General features: G+C 32.2%; 1 protein-coding gene across 1 annotated transcript; it reads right to left on the bottom strand.

Moving 5' to 3' along the window:
• Window positions 1-10,062: 10,062 nt before the first annotated feature.
• On the bottom strand, window positions 10,063-23,838 carry LOC126834717 (mucin-5AC-like). The gene is made up of 4 exons (XM_050566844.1): window positions 23,428-23,838; window positions 13,419-13,493; window positions 13,291-13,343; window positions 10,063-13,218 (listed from the first exon to the last, which is right to left on the bottom strand). Exons 2-4 carry the CDS (start codon window positions 13,465-13,467, stop codon window positions 10,981-10,983), a joined length of 2,340 nt encoding a protein of 779 aa, XP_050422801.1. The 5' UTR covers window positions 13,468-13,493; window positions 23,428-23,838; the 3' UTR covers window positions 10,063-10,980.
• Window positions 23,839-24,061: the final 223 nt, after the last annotated feature.

Raw genomic sequence — 24,061 nt, 5'->3', positions numbered from 1 at the left:
TTGACCATGGACAGATAATCTTCAAGTCCACTGTCTGTGACCTTGTTGAGTGATTTTATAGCTCTTGTTATTTATTATATTTCATAATTTTAAAATTTCCTTAAAGTTATACTCCATATGAATATTATTTCGATTTCATTAAAAGACATTACAAATAGTCTCTAGAAAACAATATAATATTAATAGAGTTGTTTACTTGTTTATACGATTTAAATGACCAAGGAAAACAAAAAGTATAAAATCGAAAGTCCTATTAGTTTACAGTTCTTATGAGTTAGAGTTACATAACATATTTACAACGTGTAATTTAAATCATTCATCGTTATAATATACACATTAATTTCTAATAATACGTTGACTTAGTTAAATACTTTGTTAGGTAAATAATAAAGTTGAATTAAACTTTATGAAGTTATATAAAGTAAACTTATTACGTTTAATTATACTGTTGAGTTGCTTTTTTATTTTATGAATTTTTAAATCAATTCTAAAATGAATAACTTCACAATTATGACTTATTCAAGGTATAAAATACATTTTATAAGTATGGGTATAGCCTATATTGTTATTTTAGATGCATACATAGTAATTACCATTTATAAAAGAAAACACTATAATGCACTTTGTGTTGATATCTATGATGACATCTTTTACATGAACATAATATAGTAGGAATTCTATATCGAGAGGAAATTTCAATAAAAAAATGTACAACTGCAAACTTTATTTTATTTTATATGTATTATTTGTAGTTAATTATTTGTAGTATAAACTCTTATTCGAATAAAATGTTATGTTTACTTGAATAATTATTAATTTAACACATTATAATGTGTTATCTAGATAATTATTTAGTTCATTTATTATTCGAATAATGCACAACTCTGATATCTAACAGTCAAGGAAAATGTTTCATGTTTATTATTGAATAAAAAAAATGATTTCATTAATAATTGATAGCATTATCTTTATTTTACTATCTATTGATTAACTAATAAGTTTATTGTTTGTGGTCAGTGGTTGAATTTTCTTAATTTCTCTACTGAAATATGGGTTTTCCTTTCGACCTCAATGCGGTTATAACTTCTAAACGTTTTCTTTCGTCCGAAATAACTATAACCGCGTTGAACACTTGTAATTCCGTGTGACTCTTTTGTTGCTTATTGAGTAGGCGTATTGATCATTGTCATACTAGTATAATGATTTAATTCCGGCATCTAATATCCGGTAATATTTAATTTAAAACTAATGGGATTTATTTAAAATGAAATGATACTGTGAGATGATGTAAATACTGCACCGATATAAATAAAAGTTATTATTACACCCTTTGCAGGTACCCGCAAGATCTTTTTATGATATACTTTTTTTTTTAACAAGTTCTATATGATATGACAGTGATAGAGTTAAGTAGGCGGTGCGTGGTTGATATGACACATGCACGTATTTTTCGTATATATATATATATCGCCTTCGCTGTTGATGGAGTGAAAAAAACGACGTACCTATATTTAATGAATCGAGTTATACAATTTGTTATTTCTTCTCTCCCGTCTCAATCTTTCTCCAAAAGGAATTCGGCCTTACTGTCAGCAATGATCAAACATATTTTTTTCTTTTCTGTGCCCAACATCATCATAACTACTACCGATTGTTACGTTTGTCACTGGCACATTTTAGTCCTGTTACGACACACGCACGAAGCCAATATGGTATGCTAAAAATTATTTATTATATGTTCGGTACATTGTTCCATTGTGTGGTTGATGTTAGCTTTATCAGCTACTGTTGTTCGAGTCTAATAATGTGCCCTACCGACTTGTAGGTAAGTTTTCTATAAGGATTAGGAAGAATGATTAATGCAAGTGCCACTAAAAAAAATGAGTAAATCAATAAAAATTGGTCATCGCGCTGGATTGAAATTTGAAACCTTAAGTAGTATACTAGTATATTCGCTCTTGTAGTATATTACATGACTGAAAAGTTTAGAAGAATTTACAAAATTTGATAGTAGCCAATAGTATATACAACAGACAATTTCATTTATCTTAATATGTTATTATAGTTAAATAAAAAAGTATAGGTAATTCTCAATTTCATAAAAGCATGATAAATGTCACTCCCATTAGCTTCTTAACTTCCTAGCGCTTTTAGGAAACTTTGTAAAGCTAAAAAAAAATTATTAAAAAATAGCCAGTTACTTTTTAAGCAGATCATTTTCTTTGAAAGGGGGTGACTTTCTTACTCCACTAATTTTCTTACATTTGGACTTACTTTTTAGCTGAAAACAAATCTACAAATTTACCGTGAACTGCACATCACTAAGCATAACAAATTATAATAAATGATAGAATATCAAAGTTTTAACTACCGCCAATCTAGACACGATAAATTTACACTAGTCTAAGTGACATTGTTGAACATTTTTAGAATTTCTCATTACTTTGGACTTTGGAGTTTGGACCTTGATATTTATGAAGCTATAGTCTAAAAAAAACTTAATTTTTTAAAAGTTTTCTCAATATATTTGTTTTATATGGAGGGATAACGATCTTCGAATAATGCTAGAATACATCTACAAAGTTTTGTGTAGACTACATTTTTTTTTTGCACGTTTTAAGTTATGTAATAATGTTTGACTTATATTATTCGAAACTCTTACTTGCCGATGTGCTTGCAAATTATTAATATTATTTTCTTACAAAAATAGTTTAGTGCTTGTGTAGTTTATGATTATATAGCCGCGTGTTAACGTGCAATAATTTGTTTCGGCGAACGGTATCTTCACAGTAATATTTTGCATATTTATTGCGTAAATTAAAATGATCCTATCCGGCACGGGTCATTTAAAAATAAAAATAAATATATGCATCTTTAATGAAGAATTTATACTGACTCGCAAATACATTTAACCGACTTGATGATAATCTATAATTACCGTATGCACTAGCTCGTTTGTTTTAATATTATTAATATTACTCAATTCGATTTTAGTCGTGAGGTTTCACTTAACGTCCACGTACAATTGCCAAAGAGGTCATTGTCAAGAATGAAAAATCGTTTCTTTGGTCTACAAAAAGGTTAATTTTCAGTGAATGGAACATATTATAATATAATATATAAACATAAGATATGGACATTAACAATGTAGTATACCTACAGAAACTTCCGGTTTTGAATATAATGATTGACGGTACTCGTTTATTTCGAAATTTGAATATACGCTACATGTGTGGCGTTCGTGTTATTATGCGGTGAAACGATATTTCCTGAAACTCTATTATTATTATGAGAGTAAAAATTAAAGTTAATTTGTAATTGTGCGTAATAAAAGCATACGCGAGATTATACATGCTATTAATGTGTCATTAAGATATTTAAAAATAAAAATAATTTAGAATTGGAAATTATTTAAAAAAAAAAAAAAATTTTTTGCAGAATAGTTCTGTTTAAATATATTCGCAAAAAGAATTTTGTACGTTTTTCAAAACTTAAAAATAGTCTAGCTTTTAAAAAAAAATCTGGATTTTTAAATAGCATATTTAGTGTATAAATTAACGGAAAAAACGGCGTATGGATTTTAGTATAAGATATGCATAAGGAAAAGAGCAGAGCGTAAACAATTCGACCAAAAACGCGTTAATCCAGTTGAAATGAATTATTCAATCAAGTCTTGCCCGAGGTCTACTCAATGTAACTATGCACCACACCCAGCTCAAGTCTGCCACAACCGCTAATGCTTTCTCCGTGTGTCCGGACGGAGGTGATCTAGAATAATGTGCGTTATTATTGTAGTTTAATTCTGGTCCATATTCCACTGACCCAGTCAAGGCTAAACGGTAACCTTTTCCTTCGCAATAGGTCAAATTTTTCACACACCATATTAACTGTTGGTATTCACAGTTTGAAACGACATCTAACATTTTATTGCACATGAGCTGTCCGTTAGTATTTTACCGGATAATTGTTATTTCGTTGTCTAATTATAAGATGTATTGCACGACCAGACAAACCACACAAACTGAATGCGGTAGATTTTTAAGCTAACTGGTTTGAATAATACCAGTCAGTTGGACTTACCGTTTGTTGACAGTAATTAGAAAAACGTATTTACAGGTTTTAGATTAACATCATTTGTTGTTTAATTTATCACCAAACATTCTAAATGTAGCCTTCAAACGGTGAATTAAACAAGTTTAAAAAAACAAATACCGTCTATGCAACTAGGCACATTTAAGGGCTAATTATAGTAGTTTGATAAAACGAGTTTTTTTAAACACACTGTAGTTAAAAGTGTAGGCATTTCCTTAATTAGTATCTTCAAACACAAATAGTGTGTCTAGTCGTTCCAATACGATTTTCAACTAGCTTTTACTAATAAACACACGTTTCAGACTCGCAAATTACAGTAAAAGTATAATAAACGTTATTATCTAAAAAGTAATCAAGATGGAAATAATGTTTGTACTGTACTTTTAATATATATATGATTAGAATATGTAAGATTGTTGAATAAATATTTTTTCTTAAATTGTGTTACATTTAATATTTTGAAAAATGTCTTTGATCTTTTTTTACAATAACCGGAAGTTGTATTGTCTGAATATTCAATTTCCGTCAAATCTTAAAATATTTCAATAAATGTTTCAAATAAGCTTATTTAAAATATGCCAAACGTTAAATGAAAAGTATGACATAATATTTAAAAATCTGCCTACGTGTTTTTAAATTATTAAATTATATAAATGGTTTATAAACAATAAATTGTTATAATATATGTCTAAAAATTATGTCATTGTGATATCTATTCCAAACAACACTCAGAGCTCACAAAAATAACTAAAGAAAGTCGCAATAAAATATCATATTCGTACCGCTTGATGGGCGTTGACCGATCCGACTAAAAATGTTGGTTACACGTGTATACTTTATTATACTTAAGGTGCGGAAAAAAAGTTTTCAAACTATTTTTCACTTATAATAAATACGATTGTTTCTGGCGGTTAGTCTTTAAAGTACTCGGATAAAATATGTATCTATTAAAATATCGCCTCCATGAATCATCGGTGTGGAAATTTATTATAATTATATAAATATATTAAGGCGATATTTCTCCGGTAGTGCGCTTGGGCGTGAAAAATATACAATGAAAAACAAATATATTTACACATTAGACGCTAAGAAAAATATAACACACCTATATTAATTGTCATGACTTGCGACGATATTATCCATTGCTCCCGGATCCAAGTTGAAACAAAATGCCCCATGGCCAGGCCTGGACGGTATTGCATAATTTTTACTGTATGTATATCGGTTACATAGAAAACGAAACGCACCGCACTGGGCAAAGGTTGCGCAACTCGGAAACTGAACTGATTTTACCGGCGGTCGTTTCCGTATTGACCAGTTTCGATCGATATGCCTACACACCTGTTGTCAGTTAATCTTCTTAAAAACAATCGGTTATGGCCTGCGGATAATTATCTAATAACTGACATTATTCTATCATAATCCATAGTCTTATTCGTAGTGTACGTGTACCTACAAGCATGTACAAATAATAATGCTTAATAAAATCTCAATTGTTCACATTGTTTCACATTTCAGTCCAATTACTTATTATTATGGAATTAACTGGACACTGGGCAGCGTTATACGGGGCAGATATTACCCTCTCAGTGATAAAACAACCAGCACAATAATAGCCTGAATGACTATGACTCTCCGTAATATTAACAAAAATGTTTTATTTTAAATTAAGGTGCATGGCACAGTGTAGGACGTCGAACTTGTGGTACTCGATTCCTGAAGTTGCCTATCGCCAGCTTACAAAAGCTCTATTTTTTGTGGGGGGGGGACGAGGGTTAAGAAAAAAATATGCTTGATATATGCTTTGGTTTTTGAACTTGTAGTGCATACAAAACTCATAAGTAGACCAATTTAGTGTTTATATAACAAAAAATTCTTTTAACAGACAATTTTTGTTTTTATTTTATTATACATTTTAATATATTATGTCTGACTCAAGACCTATCTTCTGTTTCTAATGGACACAAATGCCTATTGAAACGAATCTTTTAATAACATATTATTCACAATAACTGCTATAATAACAAATGTTTTACACACATGTGTGTTGTTGCCTATAAATTTGTAATTTCTTCTCCTTGACGAAATCCTGAATAAGTTTATGCCGGCGTGTGTGAAACAAATATGAAATATTTGTTTAATTGTTAAAACGCTACTTTTGATAACAATTACGTTTGATACAAAGAAACGCTTAACGGTTAGGCGATCTGTTGCTTACGGCACACTGTAATTGACAATACAAAACTCAATAGGCAGGTAATGATTTGAGAGAGGTCGTGACCACGTTATTTCATTGAACAAAATATACTAATCATCATAAGAGCGAGTAATATAATCTTAAATAATTGTGTTAATCAATTACATTGTATTATACTGTATTTCGTTAAAAAGTTCACATAATCGTTGCCCCTTAGAATTGAACAATATAATTGTCTTCGGACTTCAAGCTATCGCATCATTAGAACATGACTTAACAGTAGACCTAGGTCGACGGTGACCCCACGATTTTTGAGGTGGTATGGGGAATTTATATTTTGAACGTTAACATTATGTAAGCTAAAGGTTAAACAAAGGATATAATCTGCTTAGTGTTTCGAAAATCCAAATTATATTATTGTTGCACTTGTAAACACTTATACTTAGATCGTAGCAAATGTTAAGGTTTCGTAACGGCAATTTTGGTAGTTTTAGGATAGAAATGAGCGAGAGCTAAGTCACGACCACCGGAATGGACCGTTTGGCAAGAGCGATATGAGGGTCAAACATTTCCTTTGTTTTATGGTAATGAAGCACATAGCATGGTGTACATACTTGTACAGTAAGTCTGCGAACGACTGTTCTAGTGTTTTCACTAACTTTTTAAACAAAATGTAATTATTTAAAAAAATGGCCGAATTAAAATTCGAATACTGTAACAATCATTTTGCGAGACCGACCTCTCTATACATAAACATACAAGTAAAAGGTGTACATCAACGTGGCATGGCAACAATACATAATAATAATAATAATGTTGTGCTTTATTGTGTGTTTGGTCAAAAACCTATTAAGGACCGTTACGTAAGATATTATTATGTTATAAAATAAACCAAGTACGTCTATCATAAACCTATTAACTTATAGTTACTATAGTTAGTATGTAGACATATACGGCATAAAATATAAAAATCCTAGGAAAATTTGCCAAAGCTAGACAATATTATTCAAAACAATATAGCAAATTTATGCAAGCTCCATGTATAAATGAATTGTATGTTTAAATGGGTTTTTTTACTATAAGAATTTTGTTACCTACGAAGGGATCTATTTTTTGGGATATTTCCACCGACAGCTGATGCGTTATTGGGCGTCGACTTATGGATGGGATGGGTGAAATTCCAATTTGCAAACAGGTCCGTTTTAGTAGTAAATATCATCCAAGTCATTCATTGGCACTTCAGTGCATTTAAAACGGAAAACATTTCTCAAGTGTTTGATTTTACACAGTGAAAGCCATTTTTGAGTAGACACAAACGGAGAAAGTATAATACTTAATATATATTTAAAATAACCTTGAAAGAAAAAGTCTGTCTACCAGATGGACATAATTGAACTATAACTCTTTATCCGTGTAATTATGTTATCAGTATAATAATTATCATAATATAAAAACGTAAACGTCTCATTAAGTAAACGCTTTTCATTTCTGCCGCCATGCACTACGATAGTCATGTTTACATGTAGAGGTATTCATTCACATTGAATCTACGGCTCACGCTGATATATTTGTTTATCTATCCCAGTCGATCGACATGACACGGTCTTCAAACAATAGTGCGACGGCATACAAGATAATATTCTCTATTATTTTCCTAATATGCGAGTTGTGTAATTAAAACTAGATTATGACAATCCGGTTAACAGACGATGTATACATGTACATTTATTATAATCACTCATGACACGCAAATACAAATAATCGCTGATGCATGCACTACACCGTTAACGGTAACTATAAAAAAAAAAACATTTTCTAAGTTTCAAAAAATCAGTTTTAAAACCAAGGCTCGAGAAAGCAGTTAAGTAAAATACGCGTTTTAGTAATAGAATTACTGTCGGTTATAATTTTTAATTTTTAACCGACTTTGAAAAAAATTACAAAACCGCCGTTTATAGCAGACATTTTTTTAAAAAAATTACGGGCATTATAAATAAATAAAACATATTTTAAACTATTAGTGTTTCTAAGCGCACTATTTTTAAATATTTATACTTTTAATTATTATTGTGGAATGGTTGGTGTTGTGGTTTGTTTAATCATATGTTATTTAACGTTAAAATCGATTCCAAACTAGTTATTATGATGGCTTGTTGTTGTAAGTTTACTAGCGAATGAAAAAATATACATTTTAACGTGTAGGTATGTAGTACGGAACAAGTTGGTATGAACAAACTAAGGCTTTCATAGTGATATTTTATTATTACTATATCGTATAAAATACAACATATATCTAAAGTACCTATAGCTAAAAAAGAAATGTAGTAAGATCTAGTTATTACAAAATGGTAGAAATTGAATTCCACTTAAGTACTTAATGTATGGATTTTAAGAAATGCCTAGTAAAAAACTAAATTTTTTATTATACGTTGTTACAAGAGTTGTGTAAAATATGTTCTGGAATGAAGGTTGGCACCAAACCTTTAGTAACTATGTAATAAAACCACAAAAAAATCGATACAAATCAACTATAAAACAATATAGTGAAAGTTGCATGAATTGCGTTGTATAAAACACAGGAGAGGAACGAAGTGATACTCGTGGAACATTTTTGGGTATTAAATTCAATATTTCTGGACTGTCACTTCCAATCTAGACATTTTCTTATGTATAAAAGAGAATGCATTTTTAGATTATTAAGCAATGTTTTATGTTTAATTTCATTATTGTTTAGCTTGCAAGATAATAAAGTTAGAAATCGATGTTGTAAAGATTCAATATTATTAATATCACAAGCCACTTATGGAAACTATACAATAGATCCATATTCCAAGATAGACCGAACAAGTGCAATATATAAAGATTTTAGGCATGCAACATCTTTAAATTCATTACAATTCCGTCTTAAAAATCCTAATATACGTGAAGCTTTATTACAAATATATGTGATGTGTTTTGTAAAGGATAAATCACTTGATAGAAAAACTCCTAGATCTTTAACATGATTTACAGCAATGAAGTTACAGATATTAATTATATACTGGTGATAATTGTAAGATTGAGTTCTTGTAAAAGTAATTTTTAAACATTTACTCTCATTAATTTTCAATCCGTTTTTTAATGAGTACCTATCATATAAAATTTATCCAAATCAAACTACAATTTATAATAATCGCTGGGTGATTGAATTTGTTTATACAGCTTCAAATCATCGGCAAATAACAAACACTTACAGTGGTCAAACATGTTATAATTGTATAATAATATTTAAACTTCGTCATTTTGCTTACAAATAAAAACATATTTTTTATGGATTGAGACTCAAAATGTTAACATATTGACGTTAAAAGACAATTAGAATACAGATAAAAAAGCTGAAAACATGTTTTGGAAGTCATATTGTGTATAAATAAAAAATATGAGGTGTACTTATAATTTATTAAAATTATTTATATTGTGAAGTGGTTTTAAACTTGCGCAATAAATATGTTTTTATACTATTTAGTATAATATATTGTGTTATTGTCGATAAATGAAATATTTAATAAGTTATTTTGAAATAGATAAGTGTAAAATATAAATATGGCATTGCAAAATGATTAAAAAACTATAATAGAGTAAAAATACTATTTAGCAAATTTATGTGTTGTATTTTTTATTCATAACATTGTTTCGTAACAGTTTTTTACACGAAATTACTATTATAATTTATACTTAAATAAATAACAAAAAGATTACAAAACAAACATAATACTTTATTTTGATCTATATCTTTATTTTGTAAGATATTATGGTTTACATAATAAATTAGCTTATTTTCTAAAGTAGGTTAGGACGTTATTGTCTGTTATAAGTCTATTGAAATACAAAATATTAATTATCATCTAACGTGACAAATCTTTTTTAAATAATATTATACTATACAATGTACGATATGGGGTTTAAAAATTATAATAGATTAAACAACATAATTTTAAGTATAAACATTTTTGATAGTAGTGCCTAGCTGAGTATAAGGAAACGGAAATCACACAAACGAAAGATACCTATTTTTGTACGATATCAACTTATTGAAAAGCTATAAAGTATTTTTAAAAAATTACCATAACAGCAGCTATATGTACAGTATCTATATTGTTGTGGTGTATAAAAAAATGATATGTCTGTAATCCGTACAAATGAAAATGGTTAATAAGTTTCAATTATTTGTATTATTTAAATAAATAGTGTAAGTATATAAATACAAAAAAATATATATATAAAAAGTTACAAACTAAGTATTATTTGTAAATAATATTTTATTTACATTTCTAAAAAAAAATAACAAAATTACTGTTTACAATAATATAACACAAGAACATATTTTCTGGTGTAGTATTATTTAGATTGAAAAATCAAATTTGAAACCGAATATTCCTCTCGTAGAATAAAAAAATCAAATCGTTAAATTATCTAATCAGATTAGCACTAGATAATTTAAGAAACATTTTATCATATTATTATAACGAATATTACAAATCGATTTATGTGACAAAATATTTCTTATTAAAATCAGATTTCCGGGGGTATCATATTTGATATTAATATAAATCGCTTTAAGGAAATAAGAATAACTACATTTCTGACCAATAAACGTTAAGACTAATTTGTTAGTATTGAGCATGATTTTTTAGCTAGAATTGTGTGACCGGTCATCTTAGGACATGTCGTTTGCCGGTTAACGAAGACTGGAAGAATGCTTCGATCGGTAAGAGCGGTCGTTCCGGCGCAAACGAATGATACTTGTGGTTGGACGGTCCAGACGTGCTGGCGGTGCTGGTCACTATGTAATCCACGTCTTCAGACGACGCGGTCTCCATGACTTCCGCGACTTTCTCGTTGGGTGGCACGGAGCTTCGGCGTAAAATGTTACCCTCGGTCTCCGGCGTCTGATGTTTGGGCAGTGTCCGCCGTTTGGCCGAGTACACGGCGGCTGGCCGGGACGTCTCGGCCGGCTGTTGTTCTTCGACAGCCGCGGCCTCAGTGGCCGCCTCGGTACTAGTCCTCATCCGGTTGTAGCTGTACTTGCCCGGCTTGTACTTGGACCGGTACACCGTCCGCCGTTCAGTGGTCGCCTCCGGTTCGTTTTGCGGTTCTTCGGTGGTGGTGGTCGACAATTTGAATCGATTCGGTCGGGTACGCGGTTTGTACGTTTTTCTGACGGTCGTCTGTTCAACCGCTTCCGGTTCTTGCGTAGTACTTGTGGTCGTTGTCGTTGTCGTCCGGCGAATCGGCGACGGTTGTGGAGCCGATCTTTCGGTGGTCGTCGTCGATGGCGTGGTTTTATAATCTTTTATGCTGAACCTGGGTCGTGTTCCGTTTCCGTACTTAGGTTTGGTCCTCACCTTGAGGGCCAACGATTCGGTCTCGGCAGCGGCAGTGGTGATCGGTTGTGGTGTGGTTGTAGTGGTCGTCGTCGTTGTGGTCGTTGTCGTTGGCGCTTGCGTGATCTGTTGTTCGACTGCATACCCACTGTCTTCCGACTGTTCTGCGGGTTCTCTGGGCCTGTACGAATACACCGAAGACGGTAACGGTTTCTTTTTCTTGTACTTAATTGGCGCCGATTCAAACACGTAATGCGGAGTGGTCGGCTCTTCTTCCTGTTGCAGCGGTACAGCATATTCTTCGTCTTCCGGAGCTTCCGTGGTTGTAGTTTTGGCCGGTTTTCTCCTGCGCTGTGGTCGCGGTGGCGCTTGTGTAGTTGTGGTTGTGGTCGTCGGTACGGGACTCTTGACGAATCCGTATTGTTCGCCGGACTCGTTCTCGTCTTGTTCGCCACCTACGTATTCTTCGGAACCGGCGCTGATGTCTTTGTTATAGTACGACGAACTTGCGATGGCGGGCCGTTGCACTTCACCGTTGTCGGTAGTGTAAGGCGTGGGCAGGAATGCCGGCAACGCGTTTACTTCCTTAACGGGGAAAATGCGGAACAGTTCAGGATTGTTAGACGGCGCCGTGGGGAACCTGCTGAAAGGTCTGGTAGAAGGATGCGCGAACGCCGACGACAGGTCGAGTGACGGCGCGGTGGGCTTGGTCACGCCGAGGTCCTGTCCGAACCTCACTTCGGAGCCCACGTTAAAATTGTGTACGAGCTGATTAGGTTTGATGTACACGTTGTGGTCGATGGGCTGTTCGAATGGTCTGGCGAAATTCGATATCTGAGGGAACAGCTTTTGGCCGTCCACGTGACCGGGATATTTTTGGAAGTACGGATTGCCTTCGGTGGTCGATTTGAACTGCTGCGGTTGAACGGCCGCGTCAGTATTGGTCAGGTACGTCGGCGGTTTGGGCCGCTGTTCGACGTGCGCCTGTTTGTTACCGACCGGTCGCGAATAAACACCGTGATCGTTAGGCGCGTAGTATTGGGTCGGTCTCTTGTACGGTTCCTGGACGGTTTGCTGTTCTTTGCTGTACGCTGGACTTTTGTGGTTGGTCTGGTACTGGAAGTACTGGCCGGATTGTGGCGTGTGTGTCCTGTGATATGTTTGCGGGTGACGCTGCTGCGCGTTGAACCCGACGATCGATAGTGGCTTTTGTTCTTCCGCGGGTTCCTGGTAATCGTTTTGTTGATACCGCCGATCGTTGATCTCCTCGTAGTGCCTGTCAAAGTTATAACTCGGTCTGAAGTTCAACGTGTGGGCCGGTTCCCGCGCTTCGATTGTGGCGTGCCCGAATTCGCTGAACGAGCCCAGTATGGAAGGCGGCGGCTGGGCGAATACTTCCACTTTGTTGGAAGCCGCTGCCGCCGGTTGTTGGTTGATCGGCCGGTTGTGAAATCGGACCGGAGGTGTTATGTGAATGACCGGCGTGTAAGTGTGGCTGAATTTTGTCGATCGTTTGTCAATCCCAGATATGGGCACCCAATCGTCATCCAAATTGTTTGAGTACCCCTAAAAAAAAATTACTTAATATTAGAGTCCAGTTTATTTAAAAGTATAAGACACTCGTTGACTTTTACTTACATTGTTTTCCTTTGGTAAAAAGAAGTGTTCACCATTAACGAATGAAATAATCCCTAAAATAACAACCGCAAAAATGATATAGTACTTCAATTAAACAGGGTCGCGTGTGCTTAGTATTAAATACATACCCAAGAGGATATTAAAAGAAATCCAACGAGTAGAAATCCTTGAGCTCATTGTTTTGTTGATAAACCCATTTACACCTAAAAAAAAATAAGAACATGTGAATTTAAGTCTTTTAAAAAAAACGTATTATTGAAAACTGTATATCTAAATAAAACGCCAATGTGTGATCCTGAATTACAAAACGTTGTTTGATGATTATTATTTCGTGTTACAAAAAAATGTACGAACACGAGGCGGATATGTTGACATGATATGAATTTATTGATGACAAATTAACGTCGATACAAGCGCTGAAACGATTAAATCATTAAAACTGCGCACGTTTACATCTAAGGCGGAGGTGAAATTTTTGGCACTTAAAGTAGGTGTGTACGTTGTGTTGCATACTCTTGACACCAGACGGAACTGATCGTTGTAACCGGACTATCCGGGAACGTCGGAACCTACATTTTTTTATTTTGTTAGTCAATAAATATATAGTCCTTTCCAAACCGATAAATTGTGTTGTAATTAAACTAAACAAAAAAGCTTAATGTCGTATATCCAAATTTAATATCTACCACATATATATTATATTACAAAAATACCATTATTTATCAAGATATGTATTCTGCGCATAATGATCGGTGAACGAAAAGTGTCTTCCAAAACACTAATTGAATAAAAGATATGTCATATTTGGCTAGCGATGAGAAATTACAATATACTATAAAAAAAAGAGAAAATATCCTCTTCCACCTCGCGATAAAATTAGAATTTTTTTTTTTTCAAATGTTTGTAAAATTGTTTTTTTTAACATCAATGACTTACTAACGACTTGGCAATTCCGCAAAATCAGTTGCAGCTATTGCCTGTTCTATATATATACATATATATATATGCATAACGTAAACAAAATTAATTCTTATAATGGATTTGGAAATTAAATTAATACAATATGAGTAGGCACGGTAGGTACTGATGAACCTTGAGCTCGGGTTTATTATACTATTCCCCCAGTGGGAAATGTTAGATTTATGCATTTAGGTTTAATGATGAGGTTTATTAATTTAAGTATTGTACTCTAGAATACCAGTGTTGGCGAAAAATAATTGTGACTACGGTACAAATTACTTATTCATATGTCTAATTAATTGTTTTTATGTGTAGTAAAATAAAGTTTACTAATATTTTTTAATTGTGTACATCAATTATAATTAAATTATAAAAAGCTAATATTTTATTAAAATTGAGTTTAAAAACTTATTTTCCCATAATTTTTAAAACTCATTTTGTAATTCATATTCTGTAATTCATAATCTTAAAAATAATATTTTTTTTTATTATATCTTTGTTATTTTCAAATATTTAATATTATCATTTTTAATGATCAAAATCAAATTGTTAGATTACAATACACTGTTCTTTAAACATTTTTTTTTTCCATTAATTTAGGCGGAACAGTTCAAGCGAATAAAGGCAGGCATTCTACGCGCATGCTTATTGGCCTATGTGCCCGGGCAAGCATGAATAAGACACAATAATAGTAAATTATTGTGATTGTCAACGCCCGAAGTAGGAAAATCAAAATAAAGAAACGCAATTAATTATCTAAAACTTTGTATAATACATTAGACGTAACTTATTATTTAACACAGATTCGCAGGCGCCCAGATTTCCCTAGTGCAGAGCGTTTCCACAATAGTTGTTAATAATTAACACTTTGCCAAACAAACCAATAAAAATTTCAGGACATTGAACACATTTGCCTTTTTTTTTATACCTAGTTGCACAATCAATATTAATACTTCTAACTGTCAAAGTAAACCATACACCTAAATATACAATATAATCGCCCGTCGTTGCATCAAGACGTTACTCGTCCACCATAGTCTGACAACGGTACCCATTTTAAGTTAATGTTGGTCGACTGGTTAAGGTTAAGGACCAGGTTTACCAATCCTAAATAGCCGGTAATTTAGTGGTGGGGTAGAAGGAGAAAAGTACTTATAATGATTGTACACGGGTCTTATAATCAGTAAGGCAGTAAGGAAATTTTTGAATTTTCATTTCTACTCAATTTCTTTACGTGATCCCTTGAAATAGTTGATATAGTTAAGGTACTCATAATTAATATTTTCAGTACAACGGTGTCGTTTTCTAAAATGAAAACCGTATTCTGTCTTTGTAATTCTCATAAACACGCAGATATTCTCTACGATGATCTCTAGCTAGATCGGACGATCTAGATCTCGTGAATACTCAATATTATTATACCGCTATGTGTGTATACATAAATCGTAATACAATATTATATTTCTCAACGAATTCTAATTTTTGACGGGTTTTCTTTGGCTAACGTTCAATTTCGTTTCCTATTCATTTGTCAGGCCGGGAGAAAAATGTGTCATTATTTTCAACGCTTCAAATCATAAACGGTCACACGTACAAACGAAAAAAGAAAGTGCTCTCTGCGTCAAACAAACGTGTACCACGTACGAATTGCAGTTATTCGTAATTTTGCATTTGTTTTTTTTTTTTTTTACATTTTTTATCGATCATAACTCATCGGTTACAACGTACCTGCTTATTATTTAATGGTTATATTGTACGGGAGTATTCAAATTTAACGCGTCACATAACATGTCATATGACCCGTCACCGACGGACATGCACTTATCCAACATTAACCGTCAGCCGTTATGTGTATCGGGTAGGTATCGACTATTATTATTATTATTATTTAGTCTTGAAAAAATTTTAACAAAAATTTAGTCACTATAAAAATACTAGTCGTGACCATCCTGTTTTACCATTGATGTTATGTTACGTCGTATTTCGTCGAAATTTTATTTGTTAAAAATGAATTATTATTCACCAAAAACTAAAAGAAACTATAATAATATATTTCTTTAGGTTTCTTTGAACGGGGTAAACGTAATAATTGTCGCGGTCAATCTGACAACTGAAATGGTCAACCGCAATAGATTGTAAATATAGGAATATAGTCCATGGTCCGAGTACTCTTAAAGTCTAGGCGACGGTTGATATTTAAATAAGGGGTGACAATACTCAGCAACAGCAACTTCTTAACAACAAATTACAAACTACTAGAAAACAAAATGTATTTATAAAATATATCATGTCAACTCATATTCATGTGGTTATTCCTGATCGTAACTATCTTAAGCGCGGAATAAAGAAATCTATATGAAGGGCACAGGGGAAAAGTATTGTTTTTCTTTTGAAATTGAACCGAGTCAATTACTAGCCTCATCCCAGAAGCGGCATACGCGATAAGATTGTAACCGATTTTTATCATCACCTTTGGTTTCATAACTAGGAAATCATACGATACAAATTGAATTTTGACGACTCGACGTTAAAAAACGTTAAATTTCAAAAACGACTGTCTCTTTTTGTCTTAATTAGTAAAACTATCAACAATCTCTTCACCGTCTGCCGTCGCGTTTGGAATAATAATACATAAAAAAAAATCTAGTAAAACAATAGAGTTGGGCAATTACTCGGTTTAGAACATCAAACACGAATGGGTGTACAATGCCGTTTCTCTACGTGTTTTCACAGTAGATTAGAGTAAAAAAAAAAAATGCAATGACGGTCTCCCGTGTTTACTGTTTACACACAAGGAATAGCAAATTTTTTTAGTACCTAAGAAGTATAGGAGTTGGTGCTATGTCCAGTGAAAAACCCTTATTGTAAATCAACGGTGCGCGTACGCAGTGAAGGTTATACTTTCACTAGTGCCGTCTCCGACATTGACCTTCTAAAAAAAAAAAAATACTCTCGCACGGTAATGTTTACAGTATTTCTTTACTATAAGTGTTTGCTCAAACAAAGCAAATATTTTGTATAATATTATACAATTTACCTGGAAAAAAAAATATATGTACATTTTTCACGCAATAGTTGTATACGGTGTTCAGTTCCGCTATACCGTTTTCCCGTTTTTTTTTTTAAATTTACGGTCAAGTATAATACAACATAGGTGTATTGTGTGCTCCATTTAAAAACAAATAATTATATATTATATGTGTATGCGTTTATATTTAATAAACTAACTTTTATTTGCTATTATAATTGGTATACACTTATTATATTTACTAATTTTAACTTAATAGGATAGACCCTATGTCGTTATATCCAGTTCATTACTCCAAATCAGAGGATATTTAACTTAATATGTGTATGATAATATTTTTACGAGAATTCGCAAATCAATGACAATATATGGCAGTAGAACTAATTGCCTGAAAACATGTTCATATAAACTTTCAACAGCATTCTAAAGTGAGCCAATTTCTAAAATATTCCAAATGCAAATGGTGAAACTCAAACTGACATTTCTTAGTAAATTTACAAATATCTAGTTAAATATTAATACAATTTTTTTTTTTTATAATTTTAACTTAAAGATTCTCTAAGTATTTTAATGCATAACTAATTTTAATAATACGTGTAAAAAATCTAACATTCTGATAGTTATACGTACAAACGATATTCTTGATTTTCCAGCTTTAAACCGGCTTGTCTATTTTCACCATATCTATTAATTATAAGCGTCTTAATTTTTTTTACTGAAAGCGATTAAACAGCTGTATTATTGATTAAGTAAACTGTATGTTTTTATCGCAGAAACATAAACAATAAAATGGCATGATGAAATGTATTACATAGTTGTAAATATAAAAAGGTATTTTAAATACCTCTAAAGTTCGTATCGAAGCTGAAAAAATGCAACGATAAACTTTCTAATATTTTTTTTTAAAAAACTGAAGTAGATATAAATAAGTTAAAATAATTAAGGCTAATTTATGTTTAGCTAACTCATTCATAATATGGAAGTAGTGCCTATAAAATTACTTATACGAGCCGCTTGTTTATTTTATTTTAAATAATGTATTCCAACTCCAACGGATTAGAAACGGCGGTTGACTATACTTGCGGTTATTTTGCTAGTGTTTACGCGATGTAAATTCGAAATCTGTAATAAAAAAGGCTTTCGATCCGTCGAGAGTAATAACGTCGTAGGTAATCAACTGGTTGAATTTATATTTTTCCATTGAGTAATCGTCAAGTAAGATGTAAAAATCGTGTAAGTTGTAACGCGGCATTATAATGTGCAAGGATTGAATGAACACAATTGCATGAACATAATTTATCATATAAAATCTGAGTCACGTTTTCCGCCGGATTAAACGAAAACGATTTTCTCTACTTGTGACGCGAATATTAATTTTTTAATGTTAATAACCGAGTCGGGACAATTCTCTATTGATTATCATTAATTTTCACATATGTACCGTTTGTGTATACGACGTCCTGGTCGTACAATCGCAAACATAAAAAATAAGCCGTAACCTATTGTCGCGATACTGCAAATAGGTACAAAAATAATGGTACTTCGGTATATCGGTATAAAATCTACAGACATCACGGGTCAAGTCATCGGTCACGAGTAGGTACAATGGGAAAAACATAATATAATGTATGTTAGGGGATTATTTTAGAATAAACGCTTAGCAGCTAGTAACTACAGACTGCAACAAAAGTAATTAAAAAAAACGTTTTTGTTGAAATGAAACAATAATAATATTATAAAGAAGAAAAAAACGGAAAAAAGTTCGAAAAACGTTTGAGTGTTTAATTACAATTATTATAATAAATGTATAAATTATTAATATTAACCTATAACGACTAGATCATTTTCAAAAAAGAAAATAATTATATTACCTAAACATTTGCTTTTATATTCTTATAAAACTAACATGTTTTTCTTTAAAATCCTTTTCTTTACTTTGAGGATGAATTCATAAACAAAACGGCATGCATAAATGTTTAGGATTTTAGTTTTGTGCAAGATATACAAATTAGCGTTTTGTGTGTATTTAAAATAATCATCATGGTACCATGGATGTAGACAATGATGCTTTTGAAATTTTTGTAATCACAAGTTAGGCAATTTATAACAACTACTATTGTTTGGATGGACTTACACGGAGAAAACTATACAGTTACAACAGCTGCAATTCAAATTGTATTCAAATAGTGTTTGTACGGTAGTACAAATGCTGTGCAAATACACTGTTGTACAAATTTACTATACGGTTGTATGTCTTGAAATAACATACATTTCAGCTGAAATGAGAAAATATCCTGAAGTTCCGTGAATCGTGATTATTGTTCAACGAATTCAAAGCTATACAATCATGTTTGTCAGAAGTAAATCTCCCTCTCATTTTTTAACATCTAAATATTATGTTAGAACCTATGAAACCGTGCATGCACAGATCATTCGCAAGTTTAATAAACCAATAATACTAATATACTTTCTCCGCGTACGATCTGTTTAGGATTTAGTTATACATTTACACGTCGGCTTGGAAATAATATTATAGTAATTTCATCAATAGGTCATAGCGAAATTACTATCCGTGGAGACCTGGCAGTTAACCGGTAGGAAATTATACGTTATTACATTGACCGGGAGAACACATAACATTATTTAAATTATACTATAACGACTTCACACTTATTACATTTTGTTTTTAGAACACTCGAACCTCATATTAATCTAACCCAATGAACGGTATGCGTTGGGAAGCACAAACTAAGAATAAAAACGATTACTTTGAGTAGCCTCGGGTAATATGAAATAAGTATGAAAAAACGTCGAGTATTGTAAGAAAATTAAACTCGAATTATTATATTGTCCTACTGCCTTTATGGGAAATGTACTGTTTCGTTTTGCCTTCGAGCGTTTATTTTAAAAATAGACATTACACGAAGTAGATAGACTACCGTATATTATTATTGTTATTTTATTATTATATTTTCTGATTTGATTTATACGAAATAAAATAGGTAACCCGACAGATGAGTTATCATTTATTAAAACGTCTATAATTTCGTTTATAAATCTTCTTACTAATAGTGGCGTATTAAATAAAGATATATTTTCTCTATCAAAAAATACATAGAAAATATAAGAAACGAGTTAATATAACTATACTTAAACAAAACAAGATGTGCACACACTAAATTCGTTCTTAATTTTGCCTTTACCCGCTTATTTTTTTAACGTTATTGAGTTTCAGTATGTATATCAATCCGAACCAGTAGTACCAACTACTGAATAAGTACTGTACTTACGCGTTTTTATTTTTATCCATATTTAATTTCTAAGTAGCTAAGAGTAACAATTAATTCAGTAGCTATTGGTCAAACAATTGTTCGAATCAAAGCATGACAAGTTGAAACAAATTTAAAATTAATATTTCGGATAAAAAAATCAATCTCAACAAAGTCAAACGTGTATAAAAGTGATCTGTAATATTAGTTGGTCTTGTATTACATTAGCACTAAAATGTATATTACTTAAGTATTCATAGTAGACGTTCAACATGTATTACTGGAATTTTTCTGTGTATAGGTAGTTATTCTGAATACTTATATAACTATAATATGTTAGTGCTGTATTGTATAATGTTAATTATTGGGAAAGTAAATTCATATTAAATTTTGGTAAGAAAAGTTTGAATGATAATGTAAGTAAAAATTATTAATTAGTTATTTTTTATAGTCAAATTGAAAAATAGCATCTTTTACTTTATTTTTTAGAATTTCACACCTTTTAAATGAATAGCATTATTGAATTAAAATAATAAAGTATTGGACTTCAATTTTTGTGTATAACATTATGTCGAACGTTGTATTTTGACTTTCCTCTTTTTTATTCGCTTAGGTAAATATAATTTGTATTATAATTAAATTTAAAAAAAATTCTGGACCTGGCTAAATAACTTATACTATATTATATGTAGCTCGGTTTCATTCACTTGTTTCGTAGCTGAAATAATAACAGAGTGTTCCGAGTGTGTGTTGTTATATTTGTTACACATACCGAATTATATATTATGGTCAACGTGAATTTTGTTACACATAACATATGTATCTATCTTGAACGCCTATAGTTGTGCTGCCCTGCACTTAATTGCTAGTATATATTGAGCAACTGTGTGCATTAGGTACGCACGGCATTTACCGGATACTGATTTCTTATTTCGCATTGTGTGTAATTTATCCTAATAAACACGACCAAATTTATGTAACTTCAGCGCATGTAATAGGCAAAGATGAGTTGTGGAACGCGTTAGTTTGGGTTTTTTGTGATCCGTGAATCCTCCCATCTACATAAGTCAACGACACAGTACGACGATTTTGATGGATTTTACAACGGTACTGGCACTGGTTACAAAATTACTATTCAGAGATGTTAACGTCGGAATACCAAAAATAGTGTCTCTAAATAAAATGCAACGTCATTCTCATGGGAAACCGGTAAAGTTTAGTTATTTGAATATGTGATAACTGATTTTGATATGAGGGTATATAAGTTAGTACATTATATAGTACATTTAGAGAACAAAGTGGAACTTTAATTTTTAACTAAGAATTCGTTTAGGCAGAACAAAAATATAATTTACATATTATATTATTATTTAATTTAATGATAAAAATGCAACTTATTTTATATTTCTAGAATTGATATTATTTAACAAGTTTCAACGGTTTTAAATTACAAAATAAAACAAAGTTCTGATATGGTGACGCTAAAATTGTTTCTGTAATATATCTTTTCAATAACAAAACGAATCACAAAAAATATATATATATAGGTATATATACATTTGAAATTAGTAGAAAGTATTACTTATTACTAACGGATACTCAGACATTCTTTGCGTAGTAGTTAATCAAAAAATATTATTAAATGGGGAAAAGTTTTCACTCGATTACTTTTGAGATTTTGAATTGTTTTCCTTGAATTTATATATTTTTATACTAGATAATTATAGTCTTACAGACAAATTTTTGGGGGTAAGGACTAAATAATCGAGAAAGCCACTACTAAGATAATAGACATTTTTTAGATTGTCATATCGTCGCTTTAAATGCACCACCTCATATCTTATTATTTGGCCGAATTGAATTAGCAATACTGTTTTATTGAACAATTCTCGGGGAATCGACTGATAGGTTCAGATTCAGGATAAGGTCAATAGATAACGCTATAATGGAATAATTGATTACATGGTTAAAATGTTGTTGAATGATAATTAAACTGATTTTTTTGGTCTTTTGTAAAGTCGAGAAAAATGAGATATGAAGTGTTGTATCTTAAGTGACTATATCCTCATTTCGATAAAAAATATGTTTTGCTTAACGTGTAGCGTGCATACATAGCAGAAGTATGACCAACAATATTACCGACTATGACCATTGAGTGCTCAATGCTTTAACCTAGTAAGAAAACATTAGCCGGATATGAGCTTTTAAAATTAAATTAGAGGACTCAGCGAAAGCCTGTGTTTAACAACGATACCGCAATATTTATAGGAGCAATCGTATTGTTTTCACTTTTCACTTTTAGAATAAGAGTGCAGAGTGCTCATATACATATATTGACGGAACATATATTTTGATATTAAATTTCCAATTTCTCATCCCGTACCAATGCTCACAGTATCACCTAACTCTTAAGGGAAAACTACTTTTGTTTTGAGTGATTTCGCTAATAATTCGTTTATGACATTGTTGGGTGCGAGTATAGGGAGTTAGTATGGTGTCTGTTGATTTACAATTTTTTTCAAAAATATTTTTGGTTTTCGATTGGTGTCTACTAGATTTTGATAAACAATATCGAAATGGATCTGCTTATGCTTAAAAAGGTCCAGAGTTGCATATTTAGTTATCCTATTAATGGTCTACCATTGGCCTCTTTTGTGTGTTAACGTGCATTTTAGGGGTGTTAATTTCTCCCTCTTGATTTTATAATAATTAATTTACAACGCTTTTAATGTTTATCGTCACTCGTCGCTAAAGAACAACAACGTTATTTGTGTTATTTTTCTTTCAACATTCCGAGGAAACTGATTACACGTGTTAGATTATTGTCGAACAGTTTTTATACTTCGGATAGTGAATTTCAATAATCCGTGTTATACTTACTGGAAATAAACTGGAACGATTTTTGCGCGGGAGCTCCCGAATACAAGGCGATACCGGTGTAGCTAGCTTTTTGAATTCAACGGTTGTTAAAAAAAAAAAAAAAAAACCGTAAACGATTAACAGTTAACCGGGTAAGTCACTCGGTGTTCCCGGACGATCCAGGACGCGGTCGCGGATAAACTGGTAGACGCGGTTGCCGGTGAGCTGATACGCCGGACTGATGGTCTAAAGCAATGATATATTGTACACCTCAATAGCGTGTGTCGGTATAAGATATAATATACGAGCACACGGCCAAGAACGGTGGCGACGAGTCGAACGAACGAAAACGAATGTGGGTTTATTGGTCGGTCTCCGGCGTGTATAACAGTGACGGAGAGACGGTGCCGCTTGCCGGTTCACACAAATGCACACTATCCACACCACAGAAGAAAGTAGGCTACCTATAGTCAATACTATAAATCCGACGACGGCCGAGCGGCGCGTCCGTTTGGTCCCGGGCACGTGACTGTTATAATGTATTATCGGTAAAATTATTATTATTATCATTATCATTATTATTGTCGTCGAAGAAAGTAAACGCCGCCAAATTCGCACGTGTCGCGCGACATAATTGTGTGTTCGGGTTGACCAC

The sequence above is a fragment of the Adelges cooleyi genome, unplaced genomic scaffold, assembly GCF_023614345.1.
Source record: "Adelges cooleyi isolate 19-005CV unplaced genomic scaffold, UGA_ACOO_1.1 ACOO_flye_CR_arks_rails_tigmint_CR_PRNA_21, whole genome shotgun sequence".
Taxonomy (NCBI): domain Eukaryota; kingdom Metazoa; phylum Arthropoda; class Insecta; order Hemiptera; family Adelgidae; genus Adelges; species Adelges cooleyi.
This window is presented reverse-complemented; position numbering and strand designations above follow the sequence as displayed.